The sequence below is a fragment of the Lolium perenne genome, chromosome 1 (assembly GCF_019359855.2).
Source record: "Lolium perenne isolate Kyuss_39 chromosome 1, Kyuss_2.0, whole genome shotgun sequence".
Classification (NCBI taxonomy): domain Eukaryota; kingdom Viridiplantae; phylum Streptophyta; class Magnoliopsida; order Poales; family Poaceae; genus Lolium; species Lolium perenne.
Genome location: NC_067244.2, coordinates 197,613,972 through 197,630,271, shown reverse-complemented (window position 1 = coordinate 197,630,271; position 16,300 = coordinate 197,613,972). Strand labels below are relative to the sequence as shown.

Sequence of the window (16,300 nt, the reverse complement as noted above, 5' to 3'; positions counted from 1 at the left end):
TAAAAACATATAGTAGTATAATATATATGAATAAATGACAAAATTCATCATGAGAGAAAACTTTAACACAAAACGATGCCCTCTCCCTCCACTCAAACTCCTCCATATTGGAGGCATTTGTTCCTGGAAACCTTTTCCATCCATTGAGGTAATCTCTCTCAGCTCTCACAACTTGGTTGGTTTAAATTGTGTTATTTGGTGGGATGGTTCACTTTTGGCCAACCTGTAATTTTGGGTTTTTCTCCAAAAATCATTGTTCAAATGGTGGAATGTGGGTTAGTATGATGTTTGTGATGCGTGCTAAGCACTGATATACACGTTAGTTGCACTTAGCATTAGGGTTAGGGTTTGTGCTAGTGGTCAAAATACATGGCATGGTCTATTTTATATGCTTGTGATGTGTTTTGGGTATTATGTGATAGAGTTACCATTGATGTATTAAGTTGTGTCACTGTGCTAAGATGACGAAAATGGGAATTGTCCATTATTTAACATGGAGGCATTTTAAGTAACAATGCCGAGAACGTTGACACCAAGAAAAAAGTGATGGTCTTTGTCAAAAGTACTAGCTATGTCTTGTGTAAAGGTTAGGAGATTGTAGTGGCGTCACGAGAAAGTTATTTGGCACCAAGGTCATTGGTGACCGGTTGCATATTGACTTGAACCAGTGTGTCTCCCCATATGATGAATAAATTAGCAGCGAGAGTAGGCCTTAGGTGTGAGTCTGTGTAAACTGAAACTTTTGTTCGCAATTGGCTTCAGTATCTTGTAAATTGTCTTGCTATCCTTCTACTATATAAAAACTTTGGTATGCCTTTGGCATACCCTCGAAGAAATTCACAGGCCAAACCTATCAGGCAGATATAAGCAGGTGCTCAAATCCCTATTATGTTTTCAAAACTCCCATAGATTCACTACAGGTTTGATCCATATCCACACGTCAGCGTGACGAGTGGTGTACAATAGGTAAGGGATGGCACAGATCATTTGACTGCAGCGACATCCAACGACACACAAAGGTAACTAACAATTCTGATCCCATTGCAAGATGAGACTAAGCCACATGTTTTTACAGCTCCGAGTCCGACAAGTCCCAGCTAACAACCACAGGTCCAGTTAAAACTTGACGCTAAGACTAGACATGATGTTGCGAATGGATGGCAAAAAGATCTGCAGCAAATACATCAATACACACATCGAAAAGTACTATCGGAAGAAATGGTGGGCACAAAGCCACCATTCAACAGAAGCCAAGTACAGCATTAACACGACAGGGAATTCTACAGCTTGAACATAATTTAAGGCCTTCACCGTCAGACTGATGATAATTAACCATCTTCGCAGTTCACATAGATAGAAGCCAATGTAGAAATCTAGGTAGCAGCAGAAACATCTGCAAGATGAGACAACAAGTCGTGTGTAAAGCAGATGCTCAAGAGACGGTATATACATATGCACCAGCAAGTAGCCAAGAGTACAAGTGACGAAGATTCAAGATGCTAACATCAAACTATTAACTACTTTGAAACGCAGAAAGCAATGCCTTTCTTCTACTGTATGAGGACACAACTGCAGTTTTGGCTATGGGTAAATAGCATGTGTTGTGCAGCATTTCACGATTAAAGGAACAATGGAACATATGTAGTCGCAAGTGATGATCACAGTTTGTTATATAAGGAATGTTGGCGCTAGGGGGAAGACAAAATGTCAAATTCTACGATATAAATAAACAGAAGAAATGTGAACCACATAACAATTCACTCAAAAAATATAGCAAGTTGGCAACACATGAAATAGATGATAGTTGAGTAATACAGATAACAGATTAATATGTCGTTAATACAGAAACCAATCTGGCAAAGAACCTTACCTAGGCTTACATGTTGATCCACTGCAATGTATGTGCTCCCAAATGGATCAAAATACCCTGCGACAGGCTGATGATCCACACAGGCAGATCCTGGTCCTATGGCTGGGCTCATCTCCAACCACACCATAGTCGTAAGTTAGTTCTGTCATGGGAGGGATGTGATTAAGTGCAAAGAACATGATATGTGGGTGCTTGTCATCGCCATGGTTGTACTGCACTGGCTGCCAGAAGACATTTGGGGAGCAACTGTGGTTCATGAAACGTGAGACATTTCCCCTAGTTTTTGCACTTATCTTGATGGGCAGTGGCTCAAATTCATCAGCTGATACATATGTGCTTTCCTCGCCTAACAATTCAGGCCCAAAATTCCATTTTAGAGTCTTCTCACCAGGACAGACAGTCTGAAAAATGTAGTCATCTTCACTATCATCCAAATTAACTTTGAGCTCATCAATGACCTCCCCAACATACTCACAAATAAATGCACCAGCACGAATAGGGTCCCAGCAGCGAAGACCCCAGCCTCGATTTGTGGTCCTGAAGACCTCAAAGTGGTATCTGTTCCCTTTTTGCGTCACTCTGTTGCGACAGTTCAGGGTACAATGGCAAGCTTCCCCACATTCATATATTACTGGCCTGCGGCACACCAACACTCCTGATGAATTGTAGGGTAGATCACCTCCATTATGCTGCCCACAATCGCAGTTGGAATCACCAGGTAGGCAAACACTCTGGCAATGGCAACCCTGCAACGGTCTCATAGAACTGAGGGGTCTCAAGTATTTGACCTCATTAGTATAGGTGAAGTGTCCAGGTCCTTTCTCATGGTCTACCTCATTGACGAGACAAACTTGCATTGTTTCAGCCCCAGATGATAGGTCAGGTAGTAGAACCCTGCCTCGTGTTGATGCATTTTGTATCCATTGTTGAGTCATCTTCCATATTGCAGCTCCATCACGCTGTCCAGGTTCACGCTGCAACCGGTACTTGAAGCAATTGATGCCAAACTTTGTTCTCTCCTTCCAGGACTCTTGGATCTTATACAGGCCATCATATATGTAGATTTTGCCAGCCACGCAAGCTGGGTCTTTGAATCCCCGCACGACCCTTATCTCATTCTTCCTGTGCAAACTCCTCTCAAGAGCAAGGTTGCCCCTCTCAAGCTTCTGGTCATGCCTCTCCTCAGTATTTCTACTATTACCACCTGAACCACTGTACACCAGTGTATCTGTGTCATCATCCTCATTCTCATACCCACCTGCTGCGACAATACATATTGCTACAGAATCCTCGTCATTTCCAAACTTAGCACTCATGTAATCAATGCCACCCATGCTAGGAGCGTGCAAACCAATGATGCATAGCTCCATCCTGAAATAGAAAATATCCCCTATTTCAACTCCAGGAGCAGTCCCGACCTTCTTGCCCACATTGGCCCTGATATTACTAGCCATCATGATGGCGCCAGCTTTCAGGTCTGCACGTCTGCTAGCGTCCTGTGTTTCATCCATCTGCAGATGTCTACGTCTGAGCGCCTCGAAGATCATATGAACTACTTCAACAGTCTCCCTAGGATTACTATTTGAAGGTGGCAAAAAAGCAAGCTCTTTGCCAGCGACAAGATTCTTGTACACAGGCTTAGGACGCTTGATCTTTGTGCCGTCAGCAGCCAAAGTGGCAGACCTCTTAGCCTTGCGTTCAGATGATCTCGTCTGATTACCCGAATGAGGTTCATCATCACCATTATATGTAACCCCAGATGATCTCGTCTTGTATGCTGAGATAGGGGTAGCATCAATGGGCCCATTAGCACTGGTGCCTCCATGCGAGAAACCATTTGCAGTAGCACTGAAGGTGGCAAATGATCCAAAGGCAGGAAGGTTCCCTGCACCAAATCCTGTAGGAAACTGGCCAACCGGTGTCACGCAGACCAATGGTGGGGTGCTTGACTGATTAATGTTGACTCCCATGGGCGCAGGGAACATCGGAGCTAAAGATCTTAAAGGCTTGATATCCAAGAGCTCCTGATTAGGGCCAGGTATGAAATGTGTAGCCCTGTCCATCTCAAATCAACCAATAACTCCTGCACAAAGAAGGAAAACCTTAGTAGACGATACGGTAACAAAAATATCAAAGGGAGTAAGCAAAGCTTAGTGAATCCTTAAGCATGGTTGCACCCCAGAAAAATTATTGCATGCAACTACAACCAGCATGAACATAGTCTCACCTGCTTTTACTAGTCTTTAATATTTTCCAAACCAAATCAGAAATCAACTACACCCCGTTTGGATGTTTGTATTCAGGCTTGGCATTGGGTATTGGGGCATTCGGGCCCCGAATACCTCAAATTGGAGAGGTTGGATGTATTAGACATTCGGCCGAGGTATTCGGGCTGAATATTCACATGGCCCGTTTCACCTACCAAGACCTCCTCCCGAATCTCCACCTCCTGGGCTCGACATCTGCTTGGTATTGACGGGGAGTGCAAACCAGTTCTTCCCCACGTGAGCAGAAACCTAGCCCAAGCAGTTGACACAGGCAAATCGACTGGCGGCCAGGGTAAGATCGACTCCTCTCCTCCCGATCCGCCGATGTCCGCCGGCGCGGTCGCCCTCCACCTCACCCCATCCGTCCTCCGTCCATTCCCGCGCCTCACATCTCTGGCGCTTGTGGACTGCAGGTCGGGCTAACTCCACCGCTGAGCTAGACCGGGGAGAGCTCCAGCCTACCCTCCATCGCAGGCATGCTCCCTTCCCGCCCCTCCGGCTGCAAAGGGTCGCCGACGTCCACCCTCCCTCTCCCCTGCTGCCCCATATCTCTGTCTTAATTTTTCTTTGTAATTTTTGCAGAACGTTAGGAAGAAGAAGATATCTTCACTCTCCCTCAAATCCCTCAAAAAAAGAAGAAGACATCTTCACTCCCATGTGATAATTTTGACCATACAAATGCAATACATCACTTTGACCATCCAAACACGATTTGGCATTGAACTAAGGTATCAATTCTAGGCACCAAATATGTAACCATCCAAACATGAATATTGGTATTGACACCAATGCGAATATCACAGGATATTGATATTGCACTGAATGCAATACCAAGCCTCCCAATACAAACATCCAAACGGAGCCAGAGTAAATCTACAAGAACTGATTGGGCCATCATTGCAACCATGCTTAAGGATGAGGATCATTGCAGTACACTTATCAACTAGATGAAACATTTCCTTCTCATGTACTAAAAGGAAGTAGCCTTTGACCATTGGTACGAGAGTATCAGTACCACCTTACTAACTAGCATTAATAATGGAACAATTATAAGGAGGCACACACACAATAACTAATATATGTCACTTTTTTCGTTTTTTCCATATTAGTCTGCGCCACATCCTCTACCAGCAATTGTTTCCGAAGATACCATCTAGTTCTGCATGCGGGAGCTGTGCATGCATGCTCTGCTGGTTTAGCTTAGGGACAAAATTGCCCAGGAACCGTGAAAAGAGACCTGTTATTACTCTCCTTGGTATCTACATTTTGGCTTAGACGCAGGGTAAAAGGGAAAGAGGGAGTATTATTGTTATTAAGTACCATGGTAGAGTAGACACCAAAGGCAATAACCATATGAGGTGTACTATAAGTTGGTTACGTCCATGAGAAACTATATAGAGTACAATATTAGTTTTCCAGCATCAATAGGACACAGGTATACCAAAACCCAGATACATACAAGCAAATCTCAAACTTTGCTGATTAATCATGCTACCGTCCAAACTGAATAGTAAGTCATCATACTCTCCGTCAACTGCCAGTGGCGGAGGGAGAGGAACCACTAGGAGCCCGAGTTGCCCCAAGATGAAAATGAATTGAATATTTCGTATGCATATGTAGGCTGGCACACTGTTTATTCGAACGTTCAACATTTCCTTGTTTTTGCAGCTATTGGAGATGTGCAGGATAAGAAAATGAGAAGGAAAACATGAGTTGATGGGTTTCAAACACAAGATCTCAGAGCACCCACTTGAAGCTTTACATCTAGGACAATATAACTGTTATGTTCACATTTAAGATATTTTTCTTGTTTATCTTTTCTCTGCCACCAGCACTCTGATTGCACTTACGACGCTGAGAATGAACCGGGATTTTTTTTTTGCAAGATAGGATTACTTGGGAATCGAATGGCTATGGACTGTGCTCTGCCGCCAGTATTAGAGTGGCAGAAACGGTGTTTTAGTTTGGATGGAGATCAGCCAAGAAGTAGCCAGAGGCATTATGAAAAGAATAAGTAGAGATTAGAAGTCGACAATGGCCCCGGCAATCATCATCACCTGCAACGCGACCTCCTGGCCATCCCTAACCCTAAACCCTACACCCATTCCCTACCATGCAAGCAGTAACATGCTCACATTCGGTACTAACGCCGTAGGAATCGGCAAAAAATATAACACGGATATAATGCAAGGATCTGAAAGTAACAAGGCAAGAATCAGATGTGATGAAAAACAATTCTTCCCAATAAAACTCATTTGCATAAAAAAAATAGATCTGGAGGGTGGAATCGAGTGCCAGAAAAGCAGAAACATGGCGCCGCTCCCCATCGAGCAGGAGGCGCACACCCACACCTTCATGGGACGGCAGTGGCCACCTACTTCTCCAAGCGATGGCAGCAGCCACCTCTCCCGAAACGGCCTCAGAGAAGCACATCGCTTGACGTAATTGTCTACGCCGAAAGGCAGCGAATACTAGAGTGGTGGAGAGGGGATGGGAGCAGCAAGCGGTGGCAAGGCAGAGCAGGGCATCAGCTATGGCAACTGAGGAGGTGGTCAGCTGGGAGATGCAGAAGAATGCAAAGTTTTCCGATTTAATACTAGCAGATATGGAGAAGTTAAATGCAAACGCTAACGTGAGTAAGCTGCGAATATTTCGATGGTATTAATTTGCACAAAATTATTTTGATGGTATATATATTTGCTAAAATGGTGTTCCTTTGTTTCAGAACCAAATCTTGCTAGAAATAATTGATAAAAAAGATCTTCATTTCGTCTGTCAAATTCCTAGAAAGATATTTCAGTTCAAATCAGCAAAAGTATAATAAGGATACAACGCTTAGATCTGAAAATAAAAGTCAGGAATTAGGGCGTTAGGACATCAAGTATGAACACGGATGAGGCGACCGGAGAAGTGTGGAGGATGCAGGAGATTGCGAAGTAGTCCGATTTAACAGTGTTAAGTCGGAGAAGAATGCAAAGTTATCCGATTTAACAGGGGATATGGAGAAGTTAAATGTAAATGGTAACGGGAGTTAAATGCTAACCTTTTGATGCTATTTTGAACTAAACGAAATTATCTTGATGGTATATTGCTAAAAATAGGTGGTGTTTTAATGGTACAGACCCAAACCTTCCTGTCCCTTTCTTTCTTTCTTTCTTTCTGTCTACTGCTTGCTTGTAAAAAGACATGTTATTTCCGTTATGCATGTAATGGAAAGGGGCTAGGCCAGTTGGAAAAGACCCAAACTTTCCTCAAATGAACTTATAAAGAAAAAAGAATCTCGATTCGGCCTGTCGAGTTCGTTCTGATGATGTCCGACCAGCCAGGAATTGGTATTGAGTAGTAGTAATAGAGGTCCCCTGTTAGACCTGTATTAGAGGCATATTGGCGCAGATCCGCTAAGCGCTAACACAGCCGACCCCTAAAGTGATGGTCAGGAACACAAGGGTTCTAGCATGCACCCAGCACGGCACAATCTGACAGCAAACAACCCGCCGCCGCTACGTTCTTAATCAGCAGCCACCAGCGGGGCTCCGAATGTTTGCCTCGTTCCGCTGATGGAGGTCGACGAGAAATGGGGGAGAAACGCCCCGACATAGCAACAGCAAATCGAGGCAGCGGGAAGGGGGGCGAGGATCTCCCCATCCGTAAAGAACCACGATTCCAAACGAATCTAAACCAGAACAGCAGAGTCCATCGATTTGGAAGCGGGGGAAAGAACTGTTGCAGAAACCCTAGGAGGCCAGGCAAGCGGAGGAAGGGAGCCCTACCTGAGCAAGAAGCCTGTCGCGCGGGGGCGCGGTCCGGGGACGAGCGGAGAGGGGGTCGTCGGGGCAGGCTAGAACGCCATCACGCCTCCGTCCGCCGCCGCGCTCTCCTCTCCGACAGGCAGCGAGCGAGCGATCCCTGCGGTCGAAATGAACTGAAACTGAAGCGGAGCAACAGGAAGAGGGGAAGAGTCTCCGTGGACCGGACCAGGTGGTGGGTCCCGGCTTTACTGGGGGTTTGGTGGGCCGTGTCGTCGGCTGCATCTGGACCGTCGGCCGTTGATCCGACGGCTGTGGATGGCCGCGTGATGCTGGGCTACTGGACCCACCGCCACCACCTCGGGCCGGAAGCCCAGCACCGCAAAAGTCCAGAAGTTGCACGGAACCTGATGAATGTAAAGGCGCATTTTTTTCGGCGTTTTATGTATGCATGCATGGGCTTCTTTTGTGGCCGCGAGGTAGCGACGATGATAACGAGGAATGGAGATCAGCACGAACCTTGCTCAAAAAAAAAAAGATCAGCACGATTTCTTTTTTTTTTTGTAAAGTGAGGCTTTATTCATTACCATGCACAGCAAAGTAGAGATTGTAGCCTCCATTAAGGGCCACACAGGTGACACGGCGCAAACCTTCAATCATCATCGACAAAGGGCAAGAAAGTAGAGGTTCGTTCTATAGAGAAAAGAATTGCATAGTGTACTGGTCTCTCTTTCATAACAGATTTCTGTGTATTTCCAAATGTGATGTGCAGCGTCTCTCAAACGACCACAAGTCTATAATCATGCACGGCAACAAATGTTTTAAGTCGCAGCAATGGTAAATGGATATGGTAGGATAGTACTACTCGTTGGATTTCAAGGTCATTCAGAGTTCAATAGATTCAGATCAATGTGTGACCGAACCGCAAGCAGAATACTTTTTTTTAGGAAAAAAAACAGCAAGCAGAATACGCTCCGCTAGAACACCAAACAGCACGAGCCCTGCTTGCTACCTCTCGACTGGGCAAAGGCAACAACATCCTGAGCCCTGAGGTGGTAGTTTTTAGCGCCGAAACGAAATTCATGAACCAGTCATGTATCTGTTACACCACGCGTGGAAGGAAATGTAAAACCTTCAGAGAATAATTGGCCGACTCTTCTTAGTCAGCGTCCATCTCCTCAAGCGCTGCCTTGCCCTGCTTCACAAGATCGCCTGGAACCTGTATGGTATTGCAAAATAGCAAGGAATTCAGGAAAGGGGAACTGGGTGACTCAGGTGGCCGTGGAATTCCAAGGGAAGGAGTATATTTTCGTTGAATGGTCATTTATTACCTTCTCGTGCTGGTGGCTAGATTCATGGCATACCCAGCTCAGTTCCAGCTCAATAGATTTGTCTTCGCTTCATGGTGCACACCGTAAATTCTCCATATAGAGAAAAAAAAAAGTGTTGTGAGAACCAGCGTGACTGACAACCAAGCTAGTTAGTTGTCAACAAAAAAAGAACCAGACTAGTTAATTAGTTTCCATTGTCTAAACCAGTCAGTTCACCGCGCACGCAGAAAAAGGTATTACTTGACAGGACACCTGCCCAACTCACAAATCACAAGAATCCGTGATAAGAAAACATGTAAGCACTATGCAAGCCTATCGCCACACCAACTTGTAATAGAGTACTGCAACCACTACTGCTTGTAAAAGTAAAATAATGATGCTGAGGATTGTAAACATCAAAAGGGGTATGCACAGGAATGACTAATAGACTAACTACAGCATGGTTCCGTCATAAGGAAAATTCCATAGTCATTAAATATTACAACATAGCTAACATTGTCATGCTTCAGCACATACTAGCACATAATAACTAACAAGCTTTTAGGATAATCGTAGGAGAAGTATTTAGGTGACAGATCTGAAGTGGGAACTTGCAATACTAATGTACCATGGGAAAAAAATTGGACATACATCATGGCAACCTCAACGATGCCTTCCCTGCAGGTCAGCTCAGCTCAGAAAGCTTCAACTTCTCAATCTCCCTGTAGGCCAAAATTAAAAAGATAGATGAATCAGAATGCAGAACCGTTGTTTACAGCCAACAGAAATACATAGTAAACCCCATCATAGATATTTTGTGCAGATGCATTATACAAAAGCTGCGAAGGATTAAAAGAGGCATTCTTTGACATTTTGAGAAATGCAAGATTTTTGTAAAACAAAGCTCTATATATGATATCACATCAGAAATCATACACTGATGCAGTTATAAGAGGAGAAAGCACATGGATCAGTTTTCCTAATTAACAACTATTTCCCTGAAAACCAAATCCCTGAAAAGACCAATACTAGGACAAAAATATTATGGTCGATGCATTTACACTATGTAAACTATGCTCGTCTATAATCATTAACAGCCAGTATGGTATTGTGGTTCTTCACTGCAGAAGATAGTCAACTGAAATAATAAAATATTTACCAGTACTGGTAAAATATTTCTGTTATGGCTGCAAAGAAGTGGTTATTATCAAAGTGCTAAAGTGAGGGCCTGTTAGTTGCGATGTTTTACTAAACTTTGTGCCAGGTGTGTGGAAAGCCACAATTTGTGTGGCTAGCAAATTCTTCAGCACTTGTGTTGGAAAGATTTCTCAAGAAATGTAGATGCTGTGTGGGGTACATTTTTGTCAAATTGTGGCATGCCAAAATTTTGCAAATAAATGGATAAAATCTTGACAAAGTCAAACTGGCCTAAGTATGTAGCAAAGTGTGGCACAAAAAAGCATCACCTTAGCTATTGAATACAGAACAACGTTATGCATATATGCTAATTGTAAAGAGTTCATTTGATGTATAAAAATCATTGAGAGCATGAACAGCACCGTTAATCCCATCATTCCTTAATAAGGTCTACTTAGAACAATTAGGATGGTATTTATAGGAGCATCAAACTAATGCTTGGTGAATGTGCCTTGCCATAGGCTAAAATCCTAGTAGTAGTTTGCAACGAAACAGAAACTGTGCACTTCAGAAATCATAAAATAAACGAAGTAATGAAAACTTGATTGGTTTACGTTTTTGCAGCTTGTCTTCCTTTACCCAGAGCAGAACCAAAATATTTCTGCCGAAACTCAATTGGTAAGTCAAAAGTTCCATATGCATCTACTATGTTTGAAAGCAACATTGCACATCTTAATACATGTAAAGCTGTAAATAATATTATCAAACTATCAAGTAATGTGTTGAAGAAGGCAACTGCCTTCTTGAACAAGAAAGTGTTAACTACCTTATGTGAGACACCAGTAGAGTGTAGACAGATGAACATAGCTAGCTACACGAATACATGATCAGCTAATTCTTTCACAGGCATGGGTTCTCTGTAAATCCTGGTGGAAACAGCTTTAACTTCCAGTTCTGAAGATATACATCGTATGGAATCAAAAGTCTCAGTAATTCCCACTTCTCATAATTAGGTGCCTCTGACTTTGCTCTTGAGACTATCTGCCTACCATCTGCTGCTAGCACAGCCACAGCCTGAAAATGAGACAGTAATTAATTATCTTAGGTACCAATGAAATTCATTACCAAATCAAAAATAGTAATTTGAAAAATAACATTAACAAGAACAGCTGCAGAATACAAGACCGAATCACATATCTACCTTAAGGATAAATGCAATGCAATATATATAGTTGAAATTACTGCTGGTCAATTTTTGTGCCTGAACATCCTATATTTATGTAAAAAAAAAGGAAGACAAATTACCGAGTTGAGCTTCACGGAATTTGCATCACACGATGCTGAGTTGAGCTTAATGTAAGTAAAAAAGCAAACTCTTGGATCACACGATCCCGAGTTGAACTTAATGTAAGTAAAAAGTGGAAGAGAAATTTGCATCACATGATGCCAAGTTGAGCTTAACGTAAGTAAATAAAGCAAACTAGTGTTATCCAGACAGCAAGAGGTTGTAAAAGTCAATCAGGACACCCGTAGACATTGGAGAATTCCAATATATAGTTGCTCGCAAGACTGCAGATCATATAGACAACAGAGTGACCATATGAACAGCTGATGAGTCTGGCATTATCACATTAAGTTACATACTTACAGTACATCGTTTCTCTCGAACATAGTTCACTAAACAACCTACTGCAAATGATATTAAGTAGATGCTGAAAACGAAGACCAAAAAGCACGCCGTGGTTCACTAACGCATGCTCTGTGCGATCCAATGGTTCAAATTCGTCTACGGTTATCGACCCTTGGTTTCTTGGATGTAGCAGCAGCATCAGAAGTATCACTGCCGGACTGTATCTGGTATTTTGAAAATGGAAACTTTAGCTTACTTATGTGGCTGCTACATGGAAAATGGTAGATAACAAAATAACTCTTACCTTATCAAGCTTCTGCCTCACTAGATTTACAGTTGCATTCATTGACTCAGATGGAAAATATTCCTACAGTTAAAAAGCATAGTGTCCACAACTTGATCAACACAGATTTCATTAATGGACAGAAACACATATAAGGTTTTTAATGGATAAAGGGATTTAAGGGAAACTCCTGAAGAATGATGTGAATATCGGCACTGACGATAACAAGTTACATATTTTTCCCTTGCCGGTTACTGCACATGAGCAAGTGCACTAATGTTGGCTTTCTCGTACTAATGCATCTTAACTGATCTAAGTTTCTTCCAAGATTTTCTACAAAGAAAGTTGCCTCATAGCACAATCTGATCTGATTTACTTACTAAATGCCTAAATTTTTTCCAATGAAGAACTTCAGTTTTCAGTCTAAATGTCGTTTTACTACTACTACATATAGTTACAAAAGTTTGAGCACCACATTGCTTTGCTACTACTCCCCCCGTCCCATAATATAAGATATAGTTTGATAACGTTATTTACAACTACATAGTAATAACTTCTTATATTATGGTACAGCGGGAGTACTATATAAGTACACACCTTATTAGAGGACACATGACTGAAACGAGCATCTTCTGTACGAGAAGCGTGAATTGTCTTCGTGTAGTCCCTGAAGATAATAGGATTAAACATTAGAGGAGAAATCACAATGGTGTTAACCTTTTTCTTAGAAACAGTCAGGTTGCACTGTTTGAATTTTTTTAGGTTAGTGTAGTTATGCATACAAAAATCATCCAAAAGAATAATAGAATATGATTGTATCATGATCATAGATATTCCGAATAGAACAACACAAATCTTGGAATGGCACTGCCAAGTCAGAATATCCACAGTGACACACAGAAGCTCAGGGTATGTCCAAAGACAAACATCGACCTATCCCATTAGATGCAAAATAGCCAGCAAGCAAACGCCTTACAAAGTCCAAACACAAGAACTTGATATAAGAAGTAAATGCCTAAATAATCGTAACCTCATCTGGTCATCCCAATGTAACTACATGAACCATAACACGACCATCGTAATAAATGGCTGGAATCAATCATGATAACAATATCAGCTCTGAAGTGGCAATAATTTCCTATGATGAATAAATTATGACCAAGTTTTAATTATCAGTATTACACCACAAAATTGAATAAAGGTTGTATTTACTAACCTCTTATTGGAGCTCATTTGACGGTGTGAGTTCCCACTAGACGATCCCTGACCCAGTGGATACTGAGATAGCCCTTCAGGTCTGCTTCCAGCAGGTGCTGAAAAATGCAAGGAAATGCCTAAAACCAATTAGTCAAGTACAAAAGAATATAAATATACTAGAAGCTGATAATCACAGTTATATTTCTTGGTTACTCTGCAACCGCAAAAAAATATTCTAAGATGTAGACATATTTGCAAAACGAATATAACCGTACATCGTATCCGGCCAAGGACTTCATTTCTCCTGACTTCCAGTTTCTCTTTAGTATCCTCAACACTCTCAAACTGAGGTGCATATGACACCTGCAGCCGGTTGCCAAGAAATGCAGTCTCATCCAACTTTCTCTTCGCAAACCTGCAACATGACAGAGCCAATACCACACTTAAATAAAAAAGTAAAGGGGCAAAAAAAGTAGTTGGGGCAATTGTTGGCTCCAGATTTGCTTCCCAGGTGCCAAAATCTGGACTGCATGGCCTAAACTAGCTAATGCCCTCAAAGAAAATCCTATCCTTTATTTAAGTTTATTATCCACATGCCGAGATCAATTATGTATTATATTACTGAATTTTGCTTCCGGAAAGCCTACCCAATTCACCCTTCCTCGGTCAGTTATGCTAAATTGTGCAGAAAAATAAGCCTCAAGTTTTTTTTTCACTCAATTACATAAGTATGAAGCACTGATTGTGCAATGGATAGACATGGTACACGCATCCTCCAATCACATATTCAGAAATGCAACCAAACGAATCAGATAACTAGTAGCAGGAAACACAAGAAAGATATCCACCTAATCATGTAAACCGCGTATGACAAACCCAAAGACTAGCACAGCAAACCATCACCACCAATTGGTCACCAGAGGGGCCAAAATCCTACAGTTGAATGAGGTAGATATGCGATAAACATTAGTCACCTCGCGTTGCTGACCTGCGAGAACTTGATGAAGAAGACGTCGGTGTACTCCTCGCAGTCCTCGGCATCCATGGGCTTGCACCTGAACCCAAAACGAAGATGGTGAGCACGCACGAGACATTAGCAGGAAGAAGAAGTGGATTCAGGGTCGCTGCCGGCTCACTCTTCCAGTGGACCGTACGTCGAGAACAGGGTGCCGAGCTCGTCGCCGCATCCGAGGGCCGGCACGTTCCGGACGACGAGGTACCTGCGGCCGAATCGATTGGATTAGCGGCGGTGACGGAGGGGGAGATGCTAGGTTTGGGGGGATTGCGGGAATGGTGGTTACTTGGACTCGTCGCAGACGGTGTAGACGCGCACAGCCGCCGGCTCGTCACGGTCGCGCGGCATCTCGCCGGACGACCGCCGAGGAGGAAGCGAACCGGACGTCCGCCGCCGTGTTCTCCTCTCCGCCAGGTGTGGACGGCCGCGTGGCTGCTAGGCTCCTGGACCCACCACCGCCACCACCACGGGCCGGAGCGCACAGCACCGCAAAAGTCCACGAGAAACGGCGAGGCGCCGGCGGCTCGAGATCCTGTCACCGGAGGCCAACGGAGACAAGATTGACCCGCGAGCACCCGGCTGAATCGGTGACAGAGAGAGTAGTAGGAGGCAGGGAACAGCGCGAAGGAGTAGACCGCGGACCGGGGAACGGAGGCTCACAGAGCTCCTATCACCGGCGGCCGACGGGGACAAGCTCAACCCGTGGGCGCGCGGTCGATTCGGGGACGGTGGGAGTTGTACCAGGCCGAGAACGGAGCAGGGGAGGGGAGCTCGCACTGCGGCGGCGGGGAATGGCGACGGCGACGGCGGCGGCGACGGCGGCGGCGGGGAACCCTAGCTCTGTCACGGCACGAACGTGAGAGAATGGGGCTTTTTTTGAGCTGATGAAACAGACGCTGTTTGGGGTTGCCTCGTTTGCACGGGGCGTTTTGCATATACGGAGTATTAAATGGCAATTGCTTTGTAGATAATCTGAAGTAGAGATGGTATTTCCGGGCGATTTGCACAAAAATAACCCAAAAGTGGAAGAAAAGCACAGACTGACCCTCCGGCGAAACTATTTCACTCATCTAACCTTTTTGTGTGGCGCCCCTCTCATGGACGCCACACATGCCCATGTGGCGCCCCTTCTGCCGGCGCCGCAAACCCATCCGACGTGGCTCGTCGACGCTGAGCTGGCTAGCCGATCCGACGTGGCAGACCGTGTGGCGCCGCTCCTGCCGGCGCCACACATTGAAAGTGTGGCGCCCGTGGCAAGGGCGCCACACATCCACTTAAGTTTGGGCCGCGCGCGCGTGCCCCCAGCCCGACCCTTTCTTCTTTCTTTCTCTTCTTCGCTCTTCAAGAACAGGAGGCGGCCGGCTCTCTCTCTCCTCCCCTCTCCCCCCCACCAAATCCACCACCAAATCTTCAGATCTGTCCGTGGAGATCGTTCCCAACTCGTTCCTTGAGGTAATCCCCTCCGTTCCCCTTCTTTTCATCCATTGATTTTGTGTATTTGGTTGAATGTACATGTGAAATCCTAGATGTGGATTTGGTTGATTTGAGGGTGGAGATGGATTTGGTTGGATGTTAGGGTTGTTGAAGTAGGAGAAATGGTAGTGTGCTAGTTTGTATGGGTAGATTATGTTGATTATGGTAACTAATGAACACATGTGTGTATGTGTTGTTCCCATTATGCTAGGGGGATGGAAAGAATTGTTCATATTCATCATGTGGACAAGGATGCTTACTTGAAGGGAAACATAGAGCCGGACCCGGAAGAGGTTGACTTGGTGTTTGACCTTAGCCCTAGCTTTGCGGAGGTGGTAGCACAAGTTAGGGTTGAGTTGAATTGGAATGAGG

At 44.1% G+C, this 16,300-nt stretch overlaps 2 protein-coding genes across 8 annotated transcripts; both read right to left on the bottom strand.

The window, feature by feature from the left end:
* Positions 1-1,020: 1,020 nt before the first annotated feature.
* Positions 1,021-8,074, bottom strand: LOC127318102 (histone-lysine N-methyltransferase, H3 lysine-9 specific SUVH1). The gene is made up of 3 exons (XM_051348735.2): positions 7,908-8,074; positions 1,871-3,953; positions 1,021-1,393 (listed from the first exon to the last, which is right to left on the bottom strand). Exon 2 carries the CDS (start codon positions 3,931-3,933, stop codon positions 1,918-1,920), a length of 2,016 nt encoding a protein of 671 aa, XP_051204695.1. The 5' UTR covers positions 3,934-3,953; positions 7,908-8,074; the 3' UTR covers positions 1,021-1,393; positions 1,871-1,917.
* Positions 8,075-8,725: 651 nt separating this feature from the next.
* LOC127318123 (uncharacterized) lies at positions 8,726-15,385 on the bottom strand. Of its 7 annotated transcripts, XR_007861687.1 has the most exons (11): positions 14,742-15,385; positions 14,577-14,660; positions 14,415-14,495; positions 13,716-13,855; positions 13,460-13,577; positions 12,841-12,910; positions 12,265-12,327; positions 11,157-11,404; positions 9,845-9,915; positions 9,215-9,304; positions 8,726-9,102 (listed from the first exon to the last, which is right to left on the bottom strand). XR_007861687.1 is itself a non-coding variant. In XM_051348759.2 (9 exons), the coding sequence occupies exons 1-8, from the start codon at positions 14,801-14,803 to the stop codon at positions 12,107-12,109; spliced, it is 696 nt and encodes a 231-aa protein (XP_051204719.1). In that variant the 5' UTR covers positions 14,804-15,385; the 3' UTR covers positions 11,265-11,404; positions 12,083-12,106. The 7 variants fall into 7 exon arrangements, 3 of the variants coding, with proteins under 3 accessions (XP_051204719.1, XP_051204718.1, XP_051204720.1); XR_007861682.1 differs by having other exon boundaries at positions 9,215-9,915; XR_007861692.1 differs by having other exon boundaries at positions 9,215-9,915; positions 13,460-13,556.
* Positions 15,386-16,300: the final 915 nt, after the last annotated feature.